The sequence below is a fragment of the Dermacentor albipictus genome, chromosome 3 (assembly GCF_038994185.2).
Source record: "Dermacentor albipictus isolate Rhodes 1998 colony chromosome 3, USDA_Dalb.pri_finalv2, whole genome shotgun sequence".
Lineage (NCBI taxonomy): Eukaryota > Metazoa > Arthropoda > Arachnida > Ixodida > Ixodidae > Dermacentor > Dermacentor albipictus.
Window position 1 is genome coordinate 7,772,509 of NC_091823.1, and position 26,474 is coordinate 7,798,982.

General features: G+C 48.5%; 2 protein-coding genes across 13 annotated transcripts in view; one reads left to right on the forward strand and one right to left on the reverse strand.

The window, feature by feature from the left end:
* GABA-B-R3 (gamma-aminobutyric acid type B receptor subunit 3) overlaps nucleotides 1–26,474 on the forward strand; it is a 694,297-nt gene that overhangs the window by 78,576 nt on the left and 589,247 nt on the right. The gene's annotated exons all lie outside the window — the stretch shown is intronic.
* LOC139057195 (uncharacterized) overlaps nucleotides 1–26,474 on the reverse strand; it is a 145,496-nt gene that overhangs the window by 4,800 nt on the left and 114,222 nt on the right. The window contains exon 5 of one of the 5 annotated variants that reach the window (XR_011512622.1): nucleotides 25,870–26,089. The exons of 3 other annotated variants lie outside the window; for them this stretch is intronic. Coding sequence is in view for 1 of the 2 variants with exons in the window: in XM_070535025.1 (XP_070391126.1) it covers nucleotides 25,870–26,021 (152 nt within the window). In the remaining variant the exon portion in view is untranslated. The remainder of the gene's footprint in view (nucleotides 1–25,869; nucleotides 26,090–26,474) is intronic. One more of the 5 variants, XM_070535025.1, reaches the window with a different exon arrangement.

Genomic DNA, 26,474 nt, shown 5'->3' on the forward strand with positions numbered 1-26,474 from the left:
CACGCAAAATATATGATCAAGTGTTTCTGGCACCTCACAAGATTCACAGCTTGGTAGCCCACATAAATACTAGGCTGAGTGGTGAAGTGGCACTGAAATATAAACTTTCCCGGGAATACCGTGTCGACAGCACATATATTGTCTGCAAGTAGGATGTCCTTTCTTTAAGGGGACATCTGTTACACCAAATACCTTGGCAGTTTTGAATAAAACATTAGAAAACATAATTCCGATGCTTTCCTAATAAATTTGTGAAACGTGTCAAAATGTGTCGCTTTTATTTTCTCAGTTGAAGTGCAGACGTAATAGGCAATAGAAGTGCGCCCCTTCCCTCGCATCTTACAGCTTTACGGTTGCTTCGCAAGGCGGATGCGACAGAGATTGCCGTCATATTCTGGACTCGTCTTACGGTGTAATTTAGGCTGTAAGAGCGTGCAATAATTATTTTATCGATTAAGCGCTTTCCCATGGTGACATCGCTGCTGTAACGAATCAGGTAGCACTTTTTTGCGAACAGAAGGAATGTACCGGTTCACAGCGGAAAGACACAGTAAAAGTTCGAGGTTGAACTCGGATCGCGCTGTCTTCAAGTTCTGCCTTAACTCTGGTGTCTGTAGCAATTGGTCCGCGGCTCGTTGGCAAGGGTGTTGCACTCAGTAGACCGCGAATTTCGATCTCTCTCGCTTAGACAATAATTTCAAACATCTATTCGATGCACACGCTTGTAGAGCTGCGGCCTTCCGATGACCACCAGTGCCGTGAGGGCACCGGTCATCTGCTGTCCTCGCTAGGTCACACCACGAGGGACGTTAAACACACCAAGTGCTCCGATCAGAACACTAAGCTTCGACCATATATCTCTTTTCAGGCACATCGCAAGGACTGAATTGGGAGGCAGCAAGAGACGCATGTTTCCACCATTGTTACATTCACGTCGCGTATTTCCCCATTGCAACATTGCAACTCCAATAAATGAACTAAAGTTTTTATATCCATTAATAAAGTACACGAACTGCTCTCAAGTTAAGGTGAATTCAGAAAGAAAAGGGCTGAGCTGCCTTCAAGCAGGGAAACGTGTGCCCTGATTTACCCCTCGCCACGCTTGCGCCGCTGTGGCCCACCCGCTCGCGAAGACACGACACCAGTACAACAACGCAACCTGCACGTTCTTGCATATAGTTTCTGTACAAGTTAGTACAGAAACGGCATGTGACTGGTCTTCCTAATTTTTCTCGTTTCATGTGTTTCCGCTTACTTAACTTATCGCAAGCAATATCTTGAAGTTCAGACGCACTCACGGTTTCATCAGGGGTTCACCACAGTAGCGCACTTGGGTCACTTTTGTTCCTCGTTTCGGTTAAAATTTAGTCAGGATTAGTAAATAAAACTCGCCTATATACAAATGACTGCGTTCTATTTAGTGATATATATTATGTAGACGATCAAACAGCCCTTATTATAGCCATCAATATATTCTCGCCTGGTCTAACGAGTCTGGTATTGAACTTGACTCTTAACCCAAATAAGAAAACTTAACCCTATTGAGTTTCTCATTTCATTGGCTCTAAATGCTTAACTGAGGTGACAGAGCATAAGTACCCAGGTATGACTTTGGCAAGTAATTTAAGCTGGAACAACCGTATTGCTAATACATGTTCTCTGTCCGTAAACTCTGCTTCTCACGCCACAAACGTAAAGATGCACCAGTGCAAGTGTCTGGCTTATGGGCGTTTCATAAGGCCTAAACTTGAGTGCGTTTGCATCATATAGGACCCGTACACAAATGCGAACATTATAGCGCTTGCAAAATATTGAAATGGCTCTGCGATTGATTTTCTCTCTATATGGTCGCCAATTTTCTGTTCCGTCAGTTGTGTAGCATAACCAGGTTACATAATTACATTTGTTGTTGCTGGTCAATCGTAAGGTCGGGCTCGACCCTACACCGTACCTATCTTTACTTACGTTCCACTCTACTCGTCACACACACCTGCTTTCTCCGACTCCTTATTTTGCAAAAAAAAAAATGTTTAAATTCTCGTTCTTTCCATAAACGATTAGCGACTGAAATGGTTTGTCGCCTTAGTGCCTGTTGTCCACTGTACAGTTGACTGCTACTGCTTAAATTGCTTTCTAGCGCTCTCCTTTACCTCTTATTTCATTTGTTCTTGTTCTATTAGAGCGAAACTGTTAAGGGCTATCTTCCCCACTATCATGTCCTCGTGTAGAAAAAAGATCCCGAAGATAGTGCAATGCCGGGCCAATCCGCGGCGGAGAGAGAGAGAGAGATAGGGAACATTTATTTGTAATGAGATGGGATGACTTCCACGTGAAGTGGAACTCATCCAATCGGGCCCTGAACCAGTTCAGGGCCCGCGGCGGAGAGAGAGAGAGAGAGAGAGAGAACATTTATTTGTAATGAGATGGGATGACTTCCTCGTGAAGTGGAAGTCATCCAATGGGGCCCTGAACTACGGTTCAGGGCCCCATTGCCTCGCGCCACTCCTCGTGCCCGCCTGATCTGCCATCGCTGCTCTTGCGGGTCTGAGCTGCTCAGCGCAGTCTCCCAGGGGGAAGATGAAGGTGAAAGAATAGGGGAGTAACCCGGAGGAGTTGCAGTTCACCCGCAAACACAGCTTCGATGGTCATCCTACTTCACAGAGTGGAAGGGCACTGAGTTTTTGGTCTAATTACTTTTTTTCGTGTGTTATTTTGCTTGATATTGTGTACATTGTTCATGTATTTCAATTCACAGGTAGTATCAATGAAGTGCACTATTCTTCTGTTGCATTGGTTTTTGGCACTTGTATTAATTAGTCCCTTTTGACTTCCGTTATCATTATTACTATTTTCAATGTTGTTGATTGTTGTATTCTGCTTTGTATATTGCCCCTCCTGCTTGAGCCATATAGCCTGCAGTAGTGCTATATATAAAAAAATAAAGAAAGGCCGCAGGCGATTGAAAGAATCCGGAGTCCCCTACTACGGCGTGCGTCATAATTGTATCGTAATTTTGACGGGTGAAACCTCAGAACATCTTTCAACGCGATAGCGTTAAGGGGTTCGTGTCGCAGAAAAGCCGGTGTCGTCGGCGTTGGTGTCGGTGTTTTGCGGCGTTGACCATGAGCGATAAATCACGGCAGGCACTCCATAAATAAAAAGCAACTTCCAAGATGGGCTGGATGGGAATCGAACCAGGGTCTCCGGAGTGTGAGACGGAGACGCTACCACTCAGCCACGATTTCGATGCTTCCAAAAGGTACAAACGCGCTTCTAGTGAATGCGGTGTTGCCTTCGAAACGAGCCGTGGAAAGTTATGCTGTGGTGTATATCGGTAATTATGAACATGTAACTTACAGAAGTCGCAATTACACGAGTAGCGAAGTGCGTTTCGCTGCATTTCTTCTGCGCTTTCCGCACACGGAGAGCCATCTTGCGGCAAACACAGAAGACCCCCTCCTCTCCATGTACGGCGCTGCCCCGACAGATGGCGCGCCACGCGCGCATTGGAGCTGTCGCGGCTCGGACTCTCTCCCCTGACAACGCTTCGCCTTGCTCCCTCTGTAGAATCAAGCGTCCTTCCTTTCTTTAGATCACTATCTCTGTATCTCTCTGCCCGTGCCGATCACGGCGTTTGGCTGGCGTGCATCATTTCCCCCTCCGGGATACCGAGTTCTTTGGTTCGCTCCGCTTGCTCAGGCGCACGTTTCGTTGCTGCGCCGAACGGCGCGTTGCTCGACCATATGGGTCGACGCTCACCGCGTCTGATGCGGGGCGCCTCGTAAGTGATGGCTGCCCTGTAGCCCATTGTCTTACACCCATTGGCGGGTCGACGGGAACGCTATTGCGTTCCACTCTTGAAGGCGAAGCTTAAGCGTCCTCCAATTTTTTTATTTGTTTATATTGTTCATTATTATTTTATCGCTATAGCAATTGTTTGGACACTCCACGCAAATTTTAGCCATCAGCGTTGCCGCGAGGCTTCGCACATCTTTAGGTATATGGACGCTACATGCTTTTTTTTTATTGTCTGTTTTGTACTACTATATCAAACAACAAATGGTACTTTGGAAGACAACACAAATCAGTAAGTTTTTCACGCCAGAAGTCCTTGGTGTATATGCAGGTTATATTGTTACATTATTCTACCACTACTAAAGTTGCTCATACCAAGTCTTACGTTCTCGACTGAAATTTTTCCTCAGAACTTTTACAATGGCAGCCCACAAAGAAATGACGCTAACGCTAACGCTAAATGACGCTAACGCTAACGCTAATGACGCTAACGCTAACGCTAAATGACGCTAATGATGAAACCTAACGCTCGCCGCGCATGCCTTTTATCTTAAGTCTTCTCAGGCTACAAAATAATAAAATTACAAAACCAATATCAGAGCTCTAACCTGAAGGCGACGTTATTTTACTGGCGCGGTTTTTTACGAGCAGCGAGCGTAGTGGAGCGTGTGCGCTGTCATTGCGGGCCCTGCGCGCCGTGGCAAAGCTCTTAAGGGTGCCAGCAATATTGATGCACTCGCAGACATCGCGTCCGTGTTAGTCGGATCCGCATACAGTTAGAACAACGTCCCAGAAGTCCAAGCGCAACGCTAAACCTTGATTTCGCTGTCAGTGCTTCACGCTTCGGGCAAAACTGCCTTCCTTTTACTTACTTCAGTTATTTGTGCCAAGGCGCAACGAGTGACGAGAATGACTAAAAAATGTCCAAGCCGAAACTCCTCTGCCAATTCTCTAAGTATGCGTAGGCATTATGCCACTTTATTTTCTCCACACAGCCCGGTATCATTAGTGCAAAGTGGTTGTATTCAACAGTTCGCCTGGTAGCGTCAAGCGTAACCGATAAGTCAGGCGACGCAGAGCAGGAGAACTGGATGGCTTTCACTCGTCCCAAGCACTGGCGATCCGGCTGGCTCAGTGGTTGCAGTGCAGGCTTCGAACAGACGATCTGGCTGGCCTTGTACATGTGCTGTACTTCTTCATTACGTTATCAATGCTATGAAACATGACCCGACCAGTGTAAACTCTTATCAACGCTTATCGGGCAATATCCTACCATATTCAACTTTTAAAGGTTGTTGTCAACCTTATCAGACTCGATCCGAGCCTTATAAACCCTTATCGGTCGGTATCAACCATATAGCAGTCGATACGACATTTACAAACCCTTATCGGTGCTTGTTAACTTTATGAGAATTGCTCCCACCATTACAAACCCTTATCGCTCTTTATAACCTTACCCATCCGCGTCGAACCATTATCAACCGTGATGAGACCCATATAACCACATCAACACTCCTTATTATCATTATCAACTCATTTTCGCAAAGTCGGTATTATCCTGATGTCTACAGGAGGGGGGGAAGAGAAAAGCAGAAGGCAGGGAGGTTAACAACAATAACGTCCGGTTGGTTACCCTACACCATAGGAGTGGGAAAGGGAAAACAAGGATGACAGCGAGAGGAGCGAAGGAAAGAAGGAAATTATGGTGAGTTCGCTGACGCGTGCGGTCTTACAGAAATTGCATTAATAATCACAGATGTTCGCACAAGCCCGTCGTCCTTAAGAAGCAATGCTCCAAGTGGGCTGTACATGTGGTCCTAGAGATGGTTTTTATTCTACGGTCACTAAATCTTTCAACAAAGCCTTCAAAAAAAATTGATGTCCTTTCACAGTTGTGTACGGCCGGCATACAACAGATTGATACTGGTCAGATGCATTCGCCTTCTCCAAGCGTGGGTGCTTAGTCCAGTGGGTGAGTTTTGATCGGCTTCTGAGCGTGAGAGGATGTTCAAAACTCACCACCGCCAACATTTTCCTTCTTAATTTATTTTATTTTGTGCGTTAATTTCTTTATAGCGATTCATCTTACGTGACAGACGCACGGACCCGTTTCCTGGTTGGGTAGGCATAGATATGCTTATGCATTTAACATTTTGGTTAAAACGTACTTCACATTCTGTGTAAGCAAACAATCTGTCACTTGCTATAACGCTGGAGATCGATGTCCTTACAATGCAACTGTACAGTGATGTATGACGTACTGTAATCAAGATAGATGACGTGATGTCTAGTAATGAGCTTCCACTGAAATATTTTTCATATAGATGCCCAGTGCAATGACAGACACTTCTAACGGCACGACAGATAATTATATCGGCGTGGTCACACCAATGGGTAAACATCCACATAAATAGCAGTTTAAATATCCAAAATACCGCTTTTATTTGGTTTATATTATAAAATAAACTTATTTAACAAGCGCATCTTTTCCAATGCGGCTGACGAAGCTGTTATTTCATTAGTGTGCGTTATTTTTGTGTCCCTGTACAATGTTGACGGGGAGCGCACATAATATAAATCTATGTTCTCGTAAAGAAACAAGCAAAAAAAGACAAAAAGCAAGACTAAAACACCCACCCACATATTTGCCACTTTTAGCAGCAGATGCAATGTGGTGAAGCAAGACTGCTAATTCGGCTAGTTGGAATTTTGGATTCATGATTACGAGAAGCAACGCGCTGTGTTACGTCCTTTGTAGCAGGGATCTATGTATATGGAGCGAGCATGCATAAAGAGATTACAACCACCGCGGGCTCGGGAAAAGAAAAGCAATGGATAAGTTTCACGAACTGTTTTCTGTTCCAGCATGGTGCAGCTTTGTCCATCAACGCAACATCTGAGACACCAGATGGGTGGTGCAATCAGTGCCAAACAGTGGAAAAGACTAGAAAATAAAAGAGGCCCGCAAAGTGAAGCCCAGATGGCCGGGCACAAACACCGAAGGTGCATGTCCGCGCGCACGCCTGCTTTCCTTTTTTTTTTTTCGGCTCGACCAAACCAGGAAGGCCTCCGAGAAAACCATTCCGCTGACCATCGCCGACAGCCGCGGAGCCCGCTCGATAGGACAGGCATCCAAAATGGAGAAGGAAAGGCGCAAGGTGGTGCCCCCGCCGAAGGAGATAACATCGAGCCTCCCGGATCGTAGAAAAAAGCTCGCCTCGAGGGCGCTCGTAGCTCTCGCTTTTTTCTCCACACCCGAGAACGGTGTCGAGGCAATATTGCGTTTCGCGCCATCTCACGGCCAGCCGATCAAATATAGCGGCACCAAGCTGGCGTGGTCTGATTGAATATGTATCGTCAGCGGCTGGCGCTCGCGGTGACCGGCGGCGATGTTCGATCAGGATTCGCGTTCCCGCGCGCGAATGGTGCGCGGGCTGCGCTGCGCGGGAATGTCGGCGCGACACGGTGCCGCGTGCGAGGTTAGCGGCGCGATGTTCGGCGATGATGGGCCGTCGAAAGCATGGCGCCGACTCGCCTGCTGTCAGGCTTCCTCGGCGAATGTGCTGTTCGAAAAACAGACGGCTCGCATGTGTAACACAGTCGGTATTTCGAGAACAAGGGACTCTATATCGTACCGATTTAAATTGTTTTTTCTATTTTTGAGAAAAGCCGCGTATACCCGCTATCACCTATAGCAGTCACTCGGTAGGGGATGGCGAATACAAAAAGAAAAAAAAAGTGATAATGAAATAGGCGACAAAATTTTTTACAAACACCGACAGAATTTTTGCTTCGTTCTCAGACGGGATGGCGAAAACAGGCGCGTCTTGGCTGCGGCGGGTAACACGCCACATTAGCGGGTCTTGGACAACAAGTGTCGCTGCTATACGCGTTGTTGTCCTCCTCACACCGTGTGTGTGGGCACTCGTGCTCTGAGGTGACACATTACGAAAGCATTCACTTCCAGCTCACAGTTCGGCTCTCATGTCGTACTGTGTGCACTACGAATGACCAGCGTAACATGACCGCAAGTACCTACGCACATAAACGCGGATATTAAACATTTCAGATCCTTCTCGTCCGCTCTCGTATCTGAAGAGGCGACAGTATTTTCATTAAAGCACTTCAAAGGACTAGGGAGAGCGGCGAAGGAGGATACCACATCTCGTGGTTCCCAGCCCATCTAGATGGCTTAATTAACCCGCTTGTATGTAATCCTAACGAGCAGGCCCACCGGAGAGCACGCGATTTCACGTACCGTGCGGTCGCGGGTAGCCAGGCTTGTAACGAGGTCAACATCCACAAAGATTCATTATGTACTTTCCATGAAATTGTTTCCCATTATCGACTGGGCATGCAGGAGGACATTTCCACCCCCTCACCCTAAATTGAACAAACCTCAGGCCAGCACATTCAGACTTCTGCAAACCTATTCGTATCCCACTCCTCCGTCTCTTAACAAGATAGATCCTGTCCACTCACAGTCGGGCCCCAAATGTGGTCATGACTCATGCTCCTTTTACCACATGCTCTGGCTGTGCCCAGCCCTTAACATCTCTCCACCCATCACGAAAGAACAATGGCAGGAATCTCTCAAGAGCAGCAATCTCCACATTCAACTCCAGGCTGTCCAGAGGGCCCACGACATTGCGGCCGAACTTCATCTCGCGGTTCCATCGTGGGTGGCGCCACCGACTTGATCTGCGGGAGCCTTCGGTTTTAGCTCCCCAAGATCTCAGTCCCTCAGGACTCAAAGTTCTTGTCATGTCATGTGATGTCATGAACAGGTTGTATTAGCCTGTGCTCATGAACGCTCTAGAACCTTTGAAAAGTCTGTTCTGCCTGTTATTTCATTTCGACACGCGCGAGGCAATGTGCACGAGAACGTGTTTGCATATTTTGCTGCATCTTACTTTCGACATTGCAAGTATTTGGCGAAACGTTGCTTATTTATTGATACCTCAAATAACCCACTTGAACCTTTGCATGAGGGGTTGGCATGTCTAGTAGGTTACATTTTAGATGAAGGCCTTGAACGATGTATGACTGGAGTGGGGCGCCGGTTGAGCAGGTAGATGATTGTAGTATTTTCCTGCTTGAAGGAAGAATGAGTTAGATGACGTGCGAGCTGGGGGAAAGGGGGGGGGGGCGATAAAGAGTGTGAGGCGCAGGCGTGATGTCTGGTCTAGTGAAGCAGCGAACTATAAAATTTGTAAAAGGGACAAAGCCTTGCTGTCCTGCGGCGGTGCTCGAGGAGTGGAAAGTTTAAAGATGACTTAATTTTTTTGGCGCTAGTGGGGTAAGAGTAGCCGGAATGAATAAACCTTACTGGGCTATTTTCTATGGGTTCCAGTGCTGTTGCCAGGTTACATTGGTGTGCATGTGTAGTGCAGCTTGGGTCGGACAAGTGCTAAATGTGCTAGTAGTTTTACCGAAGGTGGAACAAGGCTTAGATTACGACGCTCGTAGCATAGAACACAATTTGCATCGTTGCTAATGCTGCAAATTTGCAAGGATCAACGGAGGTTACTGGCCAAGTTAATAGCTAGGCACTTATAAAAAGTGACGGCACATATTTCGTAACCGACGATAACATATTTAGCTGAAATGAATAATTGGCAGCGGTGGAAATTAACTAGCAACATTTTCTTGACGTGGAAAGACATTAGCCAATTTTTACACCAAGTCTCAGTGATGGTTAGGTCGGACCTGAGTGAACGAGAATCAGCGTTGTTAGTAATAGGACGACGGATTACGCAATAATCAGCATAAAAACGAATTTTCCAGAAGAATCTATCGATAAGTCTTAATGTATATTAAGAACAGTATTGACTAGATGCGATTAAAAACATCTTGAGAGAAAGATAAATTTATTCACAGGAGGGCAGAGAGGTCGGCTTGAACTATAACTTACTCTGGCCTGCTACGGTAGACTGGGGAAAAGGGACGGGAAGGAAAAGGTCTGATGAATGATAATCGTGATGATATGACGACGAGGTGTGTGTATACAAGTACGCAACGTTGTGGCATCTCTAAAGCCATGCGTTTAGCTCAGTGAATTGGAGGAAGGCTGTCACGCCACTTGTTGTCATGATTGCCCTGTTTGCATTAGGCCAAGGACCTAAAATAAATTCATGGCCCGTTATCGACGTTGGCAATGGTGGAGATCAGTTTCTATCGTTCTTGCGCGTACGCGGGACAAACGCAAAATATATGGTCAAGTGCTCCTGGTAGCTGACAGTATTCACAATTTGGGCTAGTATCACTGCAACCTATTATATGTCTATAGACCGTTTTATTGACCGCTGTTTTGCGATCACAGTGCCGTCTATCTTCCGGCGCCATGCTGGTATGTGGGATCGCGCTGGAAGGTGCACTGCGAGCGTGCTGTTGACGTCGAGTGGCATGTTTTCGCGCTTTCCCGAGAGGTGTCAACAAGTTGGTTGGATTAGCCGCAATATCGAATGGCGGCTGACCCAGAGGCGCTACCGTAGCTCTGCCCACGATCGAAATAGGCGGCGAGTCAAGTCTGAACATTCTCGATACGCAATGTATAAATGCAACGTGTTATTATTGTATGTCTAGCCTTGAACTCTATTAAGGTTTCACTCAGGCGATAACAATCAGAGGTCTCTCCATGTGTCATGTGGTGTGCCGCACCAGCGTACCGCCCAATCCAGATAACAGCGAAGCTCCCTTTCCTGGTCCTAAAATTTTCGCGGTACGATTTTCTAAACGTTGCTTATCTGGCACCCGAGCGTCAAGCTTTACAAAATAAAGAACTGTAAAATAACTCGCTTGAAAGGGCTGTTCAACATGGATAAAATGAGCTGATGATAGTGACCGCGAATATGCCACGATCAACCAGACACGTTGAACGTTTATGCGCACTCTTAGGTCTCGAATGGTGCCTGTGCGTGCAAGGGCACCTCACCTATTCGAGAGAGCTGAAAAACAAGCAACTACTCTTTGCAACAGCAACTTTATTTTCTGCAGTAATACAGCGCGCGATGAGCAGCCTCGACAGCTTGCCGGCGAGATTCGGAAGCACGGGAGAGCCCACGTGAACTACGGCCGCCCGGCACAGCGTAGGCATGGCTTTGGTTGCAGAATGAAAAAGAGCACACCTTCATTTCTTAGTCGGCACGTACTGCTGGCTTTCATAAGACGTCCTCGGTCAACTTTCGCCAGAACGTCCGTTGCCAAGCATGATAATTTAGAATTGTTTGAACAGAATACGTTTAATGTGCATGCAGGAGGAAATAGTTAGCTTCATCCATACGCAATAGTTGACCGACTCGGATACGCACTTTTCCTTCATATCCCAGTTTTGATTATGGCTAGCTCTTCGCCGAGCGCTCACTGGGAACAAAACCTTCCGAACACACACGCGATGTCATCAAGTCTTTTCTGTTTATGCTGGAAATACAAAGCGGACGCTTTTCTTCTATAGCAGCACCGGTTTCCACGAAGTCGCCACTGCTGAAGATGCACTTCATGCTTGCTTCCCAAAGTTATTGTTGCAGTCGAATACAGCAGAGTGGTAGCCCGTCGACCTTGAGCCATTTGACATCGCAAAAATCTCACAGAACACGTTAGAATCGCACTAATTCGCAAACAAACCAGTGCCTCTCCAAGCTGTCACTGGGAGAAAACGGAATCCGCACATACCTATGGGAGGAGGGGGGCGCCAATAAAACGGTCTGTATCACTGGGTGAATTCGACACCAAGGCGAATATGGTGCACCATGCTTGCTTGGCTTCTTTTGAGTTTTTGAGGCATACGAAATTTCATTTCTAAATCCCATTTATGCACTCGGTTTTGTCGTCAATCTGGTTGGGTCCAGTGTGCGAACGTACGGTTTTGCGTATTACACGACGAAGCAGGGCGTTTTGACTGTTATTAAGAACGCCCAAGTTCTCAATAAACTGTTGGCTGCAAGCATGCACTTCAAATGTTTACAGTACTTTGTTTTGAGTGAACAACTGCAGCGAGCACAGCGAAATTGGTACGTAATGTTGGGCCAGACAAAATTAATGTGTGGGAAAAGTTATGTTTGGTCTAATTCTGGATATAATAGAAAGCTCTTGTTGACTGCGTTTGTAGCACTATGCAGTGTTATACAGTGCGTCGTTTCATAACTATCGAATGTGTCCAGATGAACCTAGGTAGCAGTGAAATGTGTCGCTTGAGACGCAAAAATAAATTGTCATGTTTCGGGAACTTTATGGGTGCTGTAGTCTGTGCTAACGTTGGTTCTTCTTTGTGATCTTTCTTTTTTTTTTGCTGGGATAGATCGTTTATCATTTGCTAGCTTCTTGGCGTATAAAAAAGATAACACGTCGTAAGAAAAAAGCTGCTTAGAAAAGCACGCTGAGCGAATTTCAATATTCCGTTTGCATTGTAGACGCCGTAGAAGTCTTCCAAGTTTCCGCTAGAGCCTTTGAAACGCTCCTTCGAGCGGTAAAATAATTTTATAATTGTTTCTATGAGCAGACAACTGCACCATTGTCCTCGAAACTTTGCACAGGTGTACAGGAGCTCCTTTGTGCCTATATTAAAGGGACACTAAAGGCAAACAATAAGTTGACGTGGTGTGTTTAGATACCGTTCCTGAAACCTCGCAAAGCTTGTTTCGTGCCAAACAAGAACTTATTTTACGAGAAAATTGCACCCGAAGAGTCCGAATGCCATTTCAAAATTCAAATGTTCCGCCACCCAGTCGGGGGAGCGGTGGCGTTGCATACGCCATCACCACCCTTTGCTGCCGTCGGTGAGTAAAACGGCGCCGGACAGACGGCGGCAACGAGCCAAGACAGAGCGGTGGATTCGCCGCTGCAGCTGCTTTTTGATGCAGTGGCGTAGACTGCTCGGGCATCCCGCGTCATAACATGGAAGTTCAATTCTCTGCTATGGGCAGTTTGTGCGAGTTTCGCGAGCCAGCAAAACCAGCGCAGCACTATGCGATAACGAAACTGCTGAAACGCGAAAGCATGGGCGTCACAGAGTTGAGTGAAAACGAAACCTTTCGACCGCCCGCGCCTTGCCAAGGGTAATTTCAATGAGTGCTTTTTTTTTCTAAAAATAATAAAGAACTGCATAAGTAGCATTTTATTTCGTCTTGTAATACACCACAATTATTTTTCTTGCAACGATGGTTGAGTACTGAGGACAGAATTTAACTCAGGAGTGCTTTCGTCATCGGACAAGTGCTTGAATGTCCCGGGGGAGTCTCTAATCATGTACTGCGTTTACCTCAGTTTCTCGATTATTACGACCCTGTTCGCGATAATATTGCTACGGAATAGTATTACCGATGACGAAGAGGCGAGCAGTACGAAGACGACGACAACGATTGGAGGCTAGCGCGGGCTGTTGCCTCTTGGCCAAGTGCGGCGTATTACGTTGTAAATATACCTGTATATAGCTTTTCATTTGCGTCTTCTTACGTAACATATCTGGTGGAGGTGGACGTTCCCTGTACCTCGTCACGGAGCTTCGCAGTGGACGGTACGTCGAGCCTAGCTTCATGGCTCCCGGCGATGACAATTCGACTCAGCCGCCTCCGACCCCTCCTGCCACTTCGACGACCTACATCTCTCTCCCTGCTCCTCGTGATCCTGGCGTATTCTCGGGCAAAGATGGGGACGACGTCGACGACTGGATCAGCCTGTACGAACACGTCAGCCGCAATAACCGGTGGGACCCTACTATCATGCTCGCCAACGTAGTCTTTTACCTCGGTGGCACACCTCGAGTTTGGTTTCGGACGCACGAAGAGGAGCTCACCAGTTGGGATTCGTTCAAGCAAAAGCTGCGAGACTTGTTCGGCAACCCCTACGGTCACAAACTTGCCGCGCAGAAGGCGCTTTCCGGCCGTGTGCAGACGTCCACAGAGCCCTATGTCACGTACATTCAGGACGTCCTGGCTCTGTGCCGCAAAGTTGATGCACACATGCCCGAGTCAGACAAGGTATCCCACATCCTCAAAGGCATTGCCGATGACGCCTTCAACTTGCTCGTGTTCAACAACGTCGCGACGGTGGATGCTGTTATCAAAGAGTGCCGCCGCCTGGAACTCGCTAAAAGCAGACGTATCGATCAGCAGTTTGCCCGTTTGCCCAACACCCCAGCGACTTCTTCCTGTGCCGACGCTCCTCGTACCAACAACACCGGCGATATTACCACGATCGTTCGGCGTGAGATTGAGGCCGCCTATCCGGCTGCCTTCGACTCCAGCCCCACCAACGCACCGGCAGTCACGGTTTCCCTGATCCAGGCAGTTGTCCGCCAGGAGTTCGAAAACATGGGCCTTCACACCATCTGCTCGGCCCATCACCCTGATACCCGCCCGGCTTCTTCGATTCCGCCCCGTCCCGCATCGTCTTACCCACCACGTTTCCGCAACCCAGCTGAATGGCGCACTGCTGACGACAAGCCCATTTGTTTTCACTGCCGTCGCATCGGGCACATTTCTCGGCACTGTCGAAGTCGCTGGACTTCCCCGACCCGGTCTGCTTATACTGCCTATTCTCGACCCTCGGGTGGCCCTTCTCGTCCTTATGCCGCACGCTCCGATAATGCCGCCACTGACTCTCCTGCGCCGAACCGCCCCTATTCTCGTTCACCTTCGCCCCAAGGACGGCAATCCCGCTCTCCCCAGCCCAGTCGCTCCTTTTCGCCGACTCCCTTCGGACGCCGCTCCCAGCCGGAAAACTGAATGATGCAGCGCCTCGAGGTGACGCTGCATTGCTCCCTACGCCGCCAAATCCTCCACTGACGTTGCCCACTCATCTGAACCTTCTTGACGTGCAAGTCGACGGTGTTCCTGTATCTGCTCTTATAGACACTGGGGCGCATTTGTCGGTAATGAGCGCGGACTTTCGTACCCGCCTGAAAAAAATAATCACGCCCGCCACGACGCTTGTTGTCCGTGTCGCCGATGGCGGAACAGCCCCCGTAATTGGTATGTGTGCCGCCCGCGTCTCCTTCGCCGATCGCTCAACAGTCGTGCTATTCACGGTCATCGCCCACTGTCCCCATGACATCATCCTCGGCTTAGACTTCCTCTCCGCACATTCTGCTCTTATTGATTGTTCCGCCAGTACTCTCCGCCTTGACCTGCCTGTTCTGGATCCCGCTGAACCACACCCCAGTCGCCTCAGTTCCGTCGACTTTGTTCGCTTGCCACCTACGGCACTGACTTACGTTGCCCTAGTGTCATCCCCACCAGTGCCCGACGGTCACTATATCGCGGCTCCTATACAAGACGTCCTCCTTACACACGGGATCACGGTGCCTCATACCGTTTTATCTATTACGGCTAATTGCGTCTGCCTGCCCGTGGTCAATTTTGGCTTGACGACACAAGTGCTGCCACGCGGGATGTCTCTGGCCCAGCTTTGCTCATTCGAAGATCACTCAATAGCATCTATTGAGGTAGACAGCCATTCAGCCGATCCTCCTCTACCATCTCAGTCGACAACTTGCACTATCGCCGACTTACAGAAAATGATTGCGCCCGACATGCCGTCCGAGCACGCTCGTGAGCTCTACCGCGTTCTGTTTTCCTACAACGATATTTTTGACTTTCACGATCGTCCTTTGGCCCAAACTACAACTGTTAAACATCGCATTAATACCGGCGATGCCCCTCCTATTCATCGCCGCCCGTATCGAGTGTCACCGGTTGAGCGTCAAGTTATTCACGCTGAAGTTCGCAAAATGCTTGCCAATAACATCATAGAACCGTCATGTAGTCCATGGGCGTCACCGGTTGTACTGGTAAAAAAGAAGGATGGCTCATGGCGCTTTTGCGTGGATTATCGGCACCTTAACAGGGTTACCAAAAAGGACGTGTATCCCCTACCTCGGATCGATGACGCCCTTGACTGCCTCCATGGTGCTCGCTACTTCTCTTCTATTGACCTCCGCTCCGGCTACTGGCAGATTGCTGTGGACGATCTCGACCGCGAGAAGACTGCTTTTGTAACTCCGGACGGTCTTTATCAATTCAAAGTGATGCCGTTTGGTCTATGTAACGCTCCTGCCACTTTTGAACGCATGATGGACTCCCTTCTTCACGGTTTCAAATGGTCCACATGCCTGTGCTACTTGGACGACGTCATAGTATTCTCCCCAACGTTCGCTACGCACCTCGAGCGCCTCTCGGCAGTCCTGGACGTTTTTCGTCGCGCCGGTCTGCAACTGAACGCATCGAAGTGCCAATTCGGCCGTCGCCAGATTACCGTCCTTGGGCATCTCGTTGACGCGAACGGAGTGCAACCGGACCCAGGCAAGATCCATGCTGTTACGCACTTTCCTGTTCCGAAGTGTGTCAAGGATGTGCGCAGCTTCATCGGCCTTTGTTCCTACTTCCGCCGTTTCGTGAAAAATTTCGCGGCCATCGCACGACCACTAACCGAGCTTTTGAAAAAAGACGCTCCTTTCCAGTGGGGCGATAACGAGGCCTCTGCATTCTCGCATCTAATCGACGTTCTCACAACGCCTCCCGTTCTGGCCCATTTCGATCCTTCTGCGCCTACCGAAGTTCGTACTGATGCCAGCGGTCACGGAATTGGCGCAGTACTGGCACAACGCCAGCGCGGCAACGACCGTGTTATCGCTTACGCCAGCAGGCTCCTCTCACCCGCGGAGCGCAACTACTCCATCACTGAGCGTGAGTGTCTGGCCCTAGTTTGGGCGGTTGCGAAGTTCCGCCCGTACTTATATGGCCGACCCTTTTCCGTTATCACCGACCATCACGCGCTTTGTTGGTTATGCTCATTGAAAGACCCTTCAGGAAGACTTGGTCGCTGGGCCTTACGCCTCCAAGAATATTCGTTCTCTGTCACCTACAAATCTGGCCGACTACACAAGGACGCTGACTGCCTGTCTCGCTACCCGGTAGACGAGCCTGACGACGCCGACAGTAGTACCGCCGACGGCATTTTCTCTGTGTCTGCCTTCGCTAACATCGCCGATGAGCAGTACCGAGACCTATCGCTGCGAGTACTCATCGAGCGTCTGCGCTCTACACCTACCGACGCATCCGTTCGCCGATATGTCCTCCAGGGCGGCATTCTGTACCGAAGGAACTTCCTTCCTGACGGATCTGATCTTCTTCTTGTCGTGCCAAAACATCTACGACAGACTGTGCTCTTTGAGCTGCATGACGCACCTACTGCAGGACATCTTGGCGTAACCCGCACGTACGACCGCGTCCGCCGCCGCTTCTATTGGCCTGGCCTCGCTCGCTCCGTCCGACGCTATGTTGCTGCCTGCGATACCTGCCAGCGTCGGAAAACACCTCAGGTGCTCCCTGCCGGTCATCTCCAGCCGATCACTGTCCCTGTGGAACCGTTCTTTCGTGTTGGATTAGACCTCCTCGGTCCCTTTCCCACGTCATCCTCTGGGAACAAATGGGTAGCCGTCGCAACTGATTACGCCACCCGATACGCTATCACGCGGGCTCTCCCTACCAGTTGCGCCACTGACGTCGCGGACTTTCTCTTGCGTGACATTATCTTACTTCATGGCGCCCCGCGACAGCTGCTCACTGACCGTGGTCGTAACTTCCTCTCGAAAGTTATCGCCGACATTGTACGTTCCTGCTCCACTCAACACAAGCTGACTACCTCATACCATCCTCAAACCAATGGCCTGACAGAGCGGTTAAACCGTACTCTTACCGATATGCTGTCAAAGTACGTTTCCAAGGACCACCGCGACTGGGACATTGCCCTTCCTTACGTCACATTCGCTTATAATTCTTCCCGGCACGACACCGCCGGATTTTCTCCCTTTTATCTGCTCTACGGTCGCGAACCGACCTTGCCCCTTGACACGGCACTTCCTCCTGCTTCGATCTCAACAAGCGAGTATGCGCGCGACGCCATCGCTCTCGCCGACCATGCACGCCAGCTTGCCCGTGCTCGACTGACGGACTCGCAAACCACTCAGCAGCGTCAGTACAACGCCCGCCACCGTGACGTACAGTTTTCGCCTGGTGCGCTCGTGCTCCCCTGGTCGCCCTCCCGTCACGTCGGACTTTCAGAGAAGCTCCTTTCGCGCTACACAGGGCCCTACCGCGTGCTGCGCCAGGTGACGCCTGTGACGTACGAAATTGCCCCTGTGAGCTCAACCTCGTCATCTACTGTGGCACCTAGTGATGTTGTGCACGTCAGTAGGCTCAAGGCCTACTACACTGTTTCCAAGTTCGGCCTTTAGTCGCTCCGGGACGGCGCTTTTGCCGCCGGGGGTAGTGCTACGGAATAGTATTACCGATGACGAAGAGGCGAGCAGTACGAAGACGACGACAACGATTGGAGGCTAGCGCGGGCTGTTGCCTCTTGGCCAAGTGCGGCGTATTACGTTGTAAATATACTTGTATATAGCTTTTCATTTGCGTCTTCTTACGTAACAATATTGAGGCTTTAGAGATTCTCCAGCGCTAATCTATCACTTTTCCTTGACTTAATATTTGCCTTTAATATCCGTTTAATTGAACCACTTAAAATATATATTTTAACGTCAGGGTGGTCAATCTCACAAGCTCAACGAAAAGCGGCGTGTAGAATCATTCCTGCATCAGTGCAACATCTATGACTCGGAGTGGCATGAATACTTATTTGTTTGTTTGTTTGTTTGTTTGTTTGTTTGTTTGTTTGTTTGTTTGTTTGTTTGTTTGTTTGTTTGTTTGTTTGTTTGTTTGCCTACTTATGTATTTTAGGATGTTCAGGTCATGGCAACTGGCCTGTTCACAAATGACTGTCATATGACCAGATGCAATGGCACGAGAAAATAATTGTATTTCCACTAGAGACACACCTATAATGATGAGCATGCGGTGCTTGACTCGATTACAAATGCTTCGGACGCCTTATACACTCAGTATCTGTGCAAAGGCATGCTCATGCACAAAATAACGAAGAATTGAGCAGAATGGCGGTATATACAAAAAAGAGGAAACAAAAAGAACCAATCACAAATGGGAGCGCTGAGACACTTGCAGAATGAAGACACAGCTGGTCACCTAAGGACAACCCGTACACACTCCGAAGCTGCGTGGAAGCAACGAGGACGGTGCACAATCGTTGCGAAGCATTTCTACGTGAACCACAAGCGTGGCTTTGCGGAAACAGACAAAATCTATCGTAAAGAAAGCATTTTGAGTGGAGAACACTGCTTTGCTGGTGGCACCATGGTGGCGCAAATGCACCGTAGTTCCTTTCTTAATGATTTTCACATTGCCATAGCTAAAATGCCTGATGCTTCTGGACCTATGAAGTCTAAAATGGTCCCTTCTTTTCGCCTCTAAATTTTGCTGCCTTCAAATGACTTCGTTGTTGATAAAAAGAAAGCATTTCCGGATGTGATTGTACACATAATCTCTTGTTTTTTCGCCTTTAGTACAAATGTTACTCCTTGATTCAATGCGAATGAGTAAACACAAATTTAACCACAAATGCACTTTGTTCGCTTATATGAAAGTCATAATCAACTCAACATCATCGCCGGAATGTGGCTGATAATTCAACTAAATAAACAACCGGTGCCCCCACGTAGTTACCCTGTGAGCCGACCGTTTTCACTTTAATTCGGGCTGCAGCGAAAGCGCAACACGTGCTGTGTTACTTCGACTTTCTCTTTCAGCGGCAGCCATTCTCGGCCGGGCTCTTTTATGTTCAGCCGAAGAAGCCAGAACGAGAAGCGTGGCCTCTCGACGCAGCGAACGCGCCTTTGTGCGTTTTCTCTTCGAAAGTGCGCCGCTCGAGCACCGCGAAGTGTTTTCCCTCAAGAATAGCAAAAACGAACCACGAAGGAAAGAATTTCAACCTGAAGGACGTGAAGGAAAAGAAAAAGCAAAACAAGGAAGAGAGGGGAAAAAAACAAACAAGTCCACGGGGCCTGGTCACAAACCCTGTGGGAGTACGCAGCCGTGGCCGTTGCGTGGCAGCCGGGTTACAATGAGAAAGGGTGCACACGGTAACGGCGAGCCTCGAGGAGCGAAGGCTCTTGCGGGCCAGCCGCTTTGGGAGACGCCGGTGTGTAAAGTGGGAAGTAGTTTCCCCCACTACGTTGCCTCGTGTTGCACGCATCGTTCTTGTGTTGATTGTTTCAGGAACTTGTGGGTAATTGAGAAGGCCGAGAGTAAGGAAAACACAAGCGGAGATGAGATCCGAGTTTACTTTTAATTAGCGACCCGCATACGGTCAACACGACAGTGCGCAAAGTGTGCAAGCGCTCTCGCCGCACGAGTTGCTTTGGGCAGCCTAGATTTATGAATATATATATTTGTAATAACAGCGAGCGTTGTGGCTCCGGCATCGTGGACCAGTGACAAGGCCTGCGTTCACTGACACGAAGCCTCGAAGTCGGCAAACGCGTCGAGCGGGCCGAGTTGCGCCGCAAGTGTTTTCGGCTAGCTCGTCAAGTGCTTGAAATCGCAAGAAGGAAGACACGAGTACGGCACAGCCACAACCGGATATCCATAGCTAACTTTTCCTGCTTCTCGTTCAATTTAGTTCGTTTGCGCTTTTTTCTTGCGCATTTGAGCGGCAGCGCTAAACAATACCGAACGGTTGTGATAGGGCACCTAAGTAAAACGTCAAAAAAATCGAAGTTTGCATACGAGTCCTTCGTTCATTCCCACGTCTGTGAAACGACTACAGTGTAAGAAACGTGCAGCTTTATATGTCAGGAAAAACACGTGTGCACATTTCTGTTATGCATATAAGACATCATTTCCATTCAGGTTACTTGCACTACAAGCGCGTTGATTGGCGCCGAGTACGGCCAAGTGTGTATTCGAGCCATCGACTGCTGTTCCTGAAGGCACTACTTTGCACTAATGCGACAACGTGAAATAAAAGAAGTGCACAGGGCCTCGCACCTCAATGGGGACTGTCCCTGCTATCAGTCCTTAATGCCTTACAATGAATTCGCTATCTCAGCCTAACTCGTCAGCTTTGAGATTCGTATCGGCGCATGTTCTCTCGACATTGAGTCATGAATGTCAGTATTATATTCTAGGCGCCTGCAGTTGAAGTTTGCATTATGCACGGGGATGACTTCGCTGCTCTGAAAGAATAATTTTCTTCGCAATCTCGGTGCTTTAGCCAAAGCCGGCCTCTAAGAAAGGGACAAGACATTAAATGGGCCTAATGCAGTTTCCGTGTCGGCTCGTTGCGACTGGAGAAAAAAATAACTTTTTTGCTGTTCACATTAACTGCCTGTCAAAATTTCTCTTCGCTGAGGACAGCGCGGGGCATATCAATCCCTATATTGACAAAACGGCTCTTCGCTTCCTACCTAATATCTCCTCGCACTTGTCTGGAGTCGATCATAGAGGAAGCGCCAATTTATATCTGTGATTAGCGATGCGTATATATTACGTCTGTCATATTACATGGACGACAAGAACAAAGCGTTCATTCAAATCAAATTTTCAACCTATCTCACACTGAATTGCTATTTAAGGAGAAACATTTGACCAATGCAAGTATTGTCGTTTTTAGGTACACCTCTTTCGATAATTCTAAATCTGTGCAGTTTATTTTTTAGGACACTAGGTCTAGCATTTTTTGTTTCATTTCCCTATTTACATAAGGATATATTAGTTATATATCCTTGGCTATATTGATAGAAAGATAGATGTACGTTCTCGTTGTAGGTAGCAGAGACAGACAGGGGGAAGGCTTGCAAGCTTTTGAAGCCTGTCGCAATCGGCTCTATAGAACTGTCTTTGAAACTGCGCATCACCTGCAGCGTGTCTCCTGCCCTCAACGCGCTCCTAAGGGCGCAATCCGGCGTAACTACACAAGCGCGTCCCGCGAAGCGCAGTCGAGCTGCGCCGGCGCAGAACGAACGCTCGAGTCTAGCTTCACCGCGCAGCCAGCGTGCCTGGCGGCATTCAACGCGCTATGGCCTACCCAGTGCGGGAATAGAACACGCCGGAGCCGCTAGACCAGAGATCATCGCGCGCTATTTTGGCTGGCCGGCAGCATGCTGGCCAGCCAAAATAATGAAGAAGCTGCGCTGAGCTTTCGCCAAACCAAAAAAAAAGAAAAACAATTCACTGACGGTTACGGTACTCGCTCATGCAAAATTTGAGCGCAGCTCTATACGTGTTTTGATTGCGCGATATATTGGCTGGCGGGGACAACCTGTCTCGTGCGGTACGTTTTAAATGGAACGAAGTGCAGCGCGGCTACCTCGCTAATCTGCGAGATTGCGAGAGCCAGCTCGTGGGTGATGCGTGCGCGCGATTCGCAGCAGCCGCTGCCGCCGAAAGACCTACCGGACGACGCGCGCTACTCTGGCGCCCTCTCGTAGCCATCGTCACCGCACTACGCTTTTCTCTTCACGCTTTCGCCATGCCCTCCTCCGCATTCAGCCTCATGGTCCCCCCTGCGTCCTCCTCTCCGCTCCACTTCTCGCCTCTTTCATCCCCCACTGCGTTCCGCGTTCGCTTTCATTTTCGCTGTGCTCGTTCACTCGGTTACGCCGCCACCGCCGACGCCTACGTTCCCAGCAGAAACGGGTGCCTAAGAGCTGCGCTCTAAAGTGCTTCCATGCCGCGCACTTCTGCGCAAGCGCTGCGGTAACAGTTGATCGCCGTGCTGCTGGAGGCCGTGCTCATCGCGCCAAAATATACAGAGCGCAAATTTTCAGCAATCCTCGCGTCACCGGCGTAACGTAGCCGACTTCGCCGGCTGCTGCTTTCCACACTGGAAACACCAGGCTGTACCTAATCCTTAAGGACGCTGATATAGTCCAGAGTTTCCAGCGTGCCAGGCAGCGGCCGCTGAAGTCGAATACGATACTTTGGCGATGCCAGGATAACCTAGTCATCGTGGCGTCTTTTTAGCGTTTTCTTCTCTCGGTCTTCTCGGCGAAATGCCACTGGCAGTGCTCCAGAGGAGACAACCGTCAATTGCACTTCAGGACGTGCGTCTAGTGAGTTCTTGGACAAGATTGTGCAACGTGTGGCGAATGCAGTTTAAATCGTGAATCGGGACCCTCAAGGAGATGCAACGTAATGCTTATATATATTTTGGGGGGTTCTCAAACCCATGCTCTTGGGACAAGGGTACGACAACATGGTAGTGCAAACAATCACAAGGGCATTTATTGCACCTTTCATAGATCAATGCCTGCTAGCCGAGTTGCTATCCACAAAACATGTCGATGGGTGCGCGACAAATCTAGGAAGTCCGACTCACCGCGACCGGATAGCGAACGAATATGTTCGCTCCATGCTGGATCACAACGCCTGGTCGTTCGCGTGTACGGTCACGCGAACGGTGGCGCGTTCCAAGGCGGGCCCGCGGGACAGTCTCGCAGAAGCTTGGATCGGCGTACGCGCGACGCGTCCGAGCTGCTTGGCGTCCCGCCGCCAAAGAAAGAGCCCCTTGTCTTACCCGCACCGAAGTAACCCTGCAGCAGCGCAACACTCGCGCCATCTCTCGCACTGCGCTTGTACCACTCCGACTGCCGCGGGCGCCAGCCGCACTGCAGGAGTTATGCTGGAAAACAAGATATCAGGGGACGCGTGAGAGTCGCGCATCCCCACAATTTATATACGCAAGCAGCAAGTTCGCTGGCCTAATAGGCTTCCGATAAAAAATTCTGCTACTATAGCATTACGCAAGCATCTACATACACAGGTCACACCTCTCTCTCTTTCTCTCTCTCTCTCTATATATATATATAATATAGTCATATCATAAGAAGCCAACAAACACTGACACCAAGGACAACATAGGGGAAATTACTTGTGCTTAATAAATGAAATAAAGAAACGACAAACAAATGAAAATTAAAGTGGATGAAAAAACAACTTGCCGCAGGTAGGAACCGAACCCACAACCTTCGCATTTCGCGTGCGATGCTCTACCAATTGAGCTACCGCGGCGCCGTTTTCCCATCCACTTTCTTGGGTATTTATGTGTCCTAGTAGAACCCTGGGAGTGTTAGCCAGTGCCACCACTCACAGACCTTGGCGGGGGACGTGGAACGTCTTTTTTGCCGCAGGCGCAACGAGAACATCATCTTTAAGGGTGAAGGCAACTGGTCAATAAACCCGCATATGCTACCTGAAGGCATCAATATATATATATATAATGTCAACGTCTGCACTCTACGAGTTGCAGCCGGTGAATCCGCAAGGGGTATGGACTTGGAACAAATTCTCGCGATGGTGCCATTTTCGAGATATTAATTTCCACAGTGTACGATAAAACACATTAGAGAGTTTTAGAATAGGGACCCCAATATTTTGGAGCCCCAAAGAGCATTCCGGGTGTTAGCGAATTGGGGCACGCAGGAGTGAAGAGTTTTAGAATAGGGCTTTGCGTTTGCGGATAGCGTCTTGCACTGGCAGCGCCACTACGGCGTCTAAGAAAAAGGATTAAAAATAATTAAATAAAATATACCGTTTTATGATATGAATAGTAATTTTGACTTGCGTGTATTCGCGTTTAATTACAATTTAGAGGTTATTCTTCAAGCAGCAAACAATTAGTTGTGCTTAGTTTTGAGCAACAAAACCAACTTTACGTGCCTTCACCAGCCAAGCTTAGCCGTGTTAGGCCTACGAGCCATAAAATCTATACTCGAATTCGGAATCAGCGGCGTCTAATGAATCAGTCTTCACAACACAGGCTAGTTGAGAGAAGGCGATAACTGCAGTCACTTCTCCTAGCTTGCGAACTTCACGCGTTACCGAGAATCGAACCCAGTTTGGTGCTAGGTTAGAGCCGTCGCTTCGATGGGTGCCGCCATGTTTGCCGACGCAAAACTTTTGGGGGAACTATTTGGGCTCCCGCTAAATCGGTGAAATAGCGTTCCCAACGCTAAACCCAAAGGCAGTTTGCGTCTTGCGCATGTGCAGTGGATTCGACGCTATTTCTTTGGGGCCCCAAAACGTTTGGGGCCCCTATTCTAAAACTCTCTATTGACGCTCCAGTTACCGTTGTACTTCAATGCATAAAATGATGTTAGGAAATGAAAGTAAATGGAATAAATGTGCAGTTTAGCGCATCTTTTGCGCGCTCGTGTACCCAGATCGAGGTTCGAAAGACGCTCGTTTACTTGTATGTTGGTTCACGTTAAAGGAGCCAGCAGGGGCTTAAAGTTAATTCGAAGCCATCCACTGCTCTAGTGTTGCTCTGGGAACCCAGATCCCATGAATAGGCCAATCTCAATTTGTAAATGCTCATATGTATAAAATGAGACGATAAACTTGTTATATATGGTGACGATACCTGTATCCCATTTTTCTTTTTATTGATCTTTTTGGTGCGCCACCACGATCAATACGCACCTACCGCGGTATTTCAGTGGCTATATGACGTTGCGCTTCGGAGATCGAGGTTCCGGGTTCGACCTGGGCAGCGGTGGCCGCGTTCCGACGGGGTTGGAATGGAAAAACTCTCGTGTGCCATGCATTGGGTGCAGGTTAAAAAAAAATGCCGGTGGTGAAAATTAGTCCGAAGCCCACCACTAATATGGCGTCCCCTATAACGAGATCGGGGTTCTACCACGTAAAACGCCAGAATTTAGTTTATTTTTAACAACTTAGGCAACAGTGTTCCATGCAGTCTCATTATTTTGTCTTAGGGAAAGGTGTCCCTCTGAAAGAAAGGAATGAAAGTCAGTGTGCATGGCACAACAATTTTCTCGTGATAACAACGAAGTGGAATGCATACGACGCTGGCAAGTTCAGACCTCTTGAACCAACTGTATGAAAAGCATAACCCCAGATTGAACTCTGTGGTGGCTAGAGTATATTAAAATGTGCTTTGTGTTGATTCCTGGCTTGTGCGCTACACCCGCTGGAAGGAAGCATGCGCCAGCGCCTCTTTGTGCACCGTCCCTTGGGCCACGTTTTAGTTCGTACCATTTACCTCCTTTTCCCTTTCCATTTTGAGCTATACCGGCCCGCGCAACTGAAGTCTCCGGACTTAAAGGCGGCGACGCATTAGTCTGCATTAAGGAGAAAGGAGAGCTGTCGGTCATGCATAGCAAAACATACAAGTGAAGGCCGAACGTCGACAAACCATCATTACCTGTTCGCATCGGGTTCGCCGCCTTGTAATGTGGCTTTGCGTTTCCGAAAGGACATGCGATATTCCCCTGCGTTTGTGATGAGCAAGCTCCCTGTAGCGAGCTCGCATCTTTCTTCTATTTTCTTCTATTTTCTCTCTCCTGCGGGTCCTAGCTGCATAAGCACAGACTGCGCTCAGATATTGCAGCGTGGTTCCCGACTCGTGATGAAAAAGCACGCTCCTGAACACATGGCGTAAAAGAAGAAACACTGTGATGTAACAATAAAAAAATACTCTAGAGAAACTTGTGATCACTAAATATTCACTGAAGCTATCTCGTTTAAAAAGTTATATTTTAGTGCTTCGTCGGCTGTTTATAGGCCTGCAAGTGGAGCTTTTACTATGGTGTTGTTTGCAATTTACTCGTGGTGCTTGCTTCGCTGCACTGCACCAGGAAGAGGGGGCAAATGTCTTTCCGTACGGGCTCAAAAAAAGTCCAAAATAAAATAATAATAATAATAATAAACTAGATTTTTGCTGTCGTAGATTTTAGGCTGCCTTCGAAGTCTTCTTGTCACGATAGGAGAAGTGGCATCCCTACCCCGGGAATGTTGCACCGAGGTATA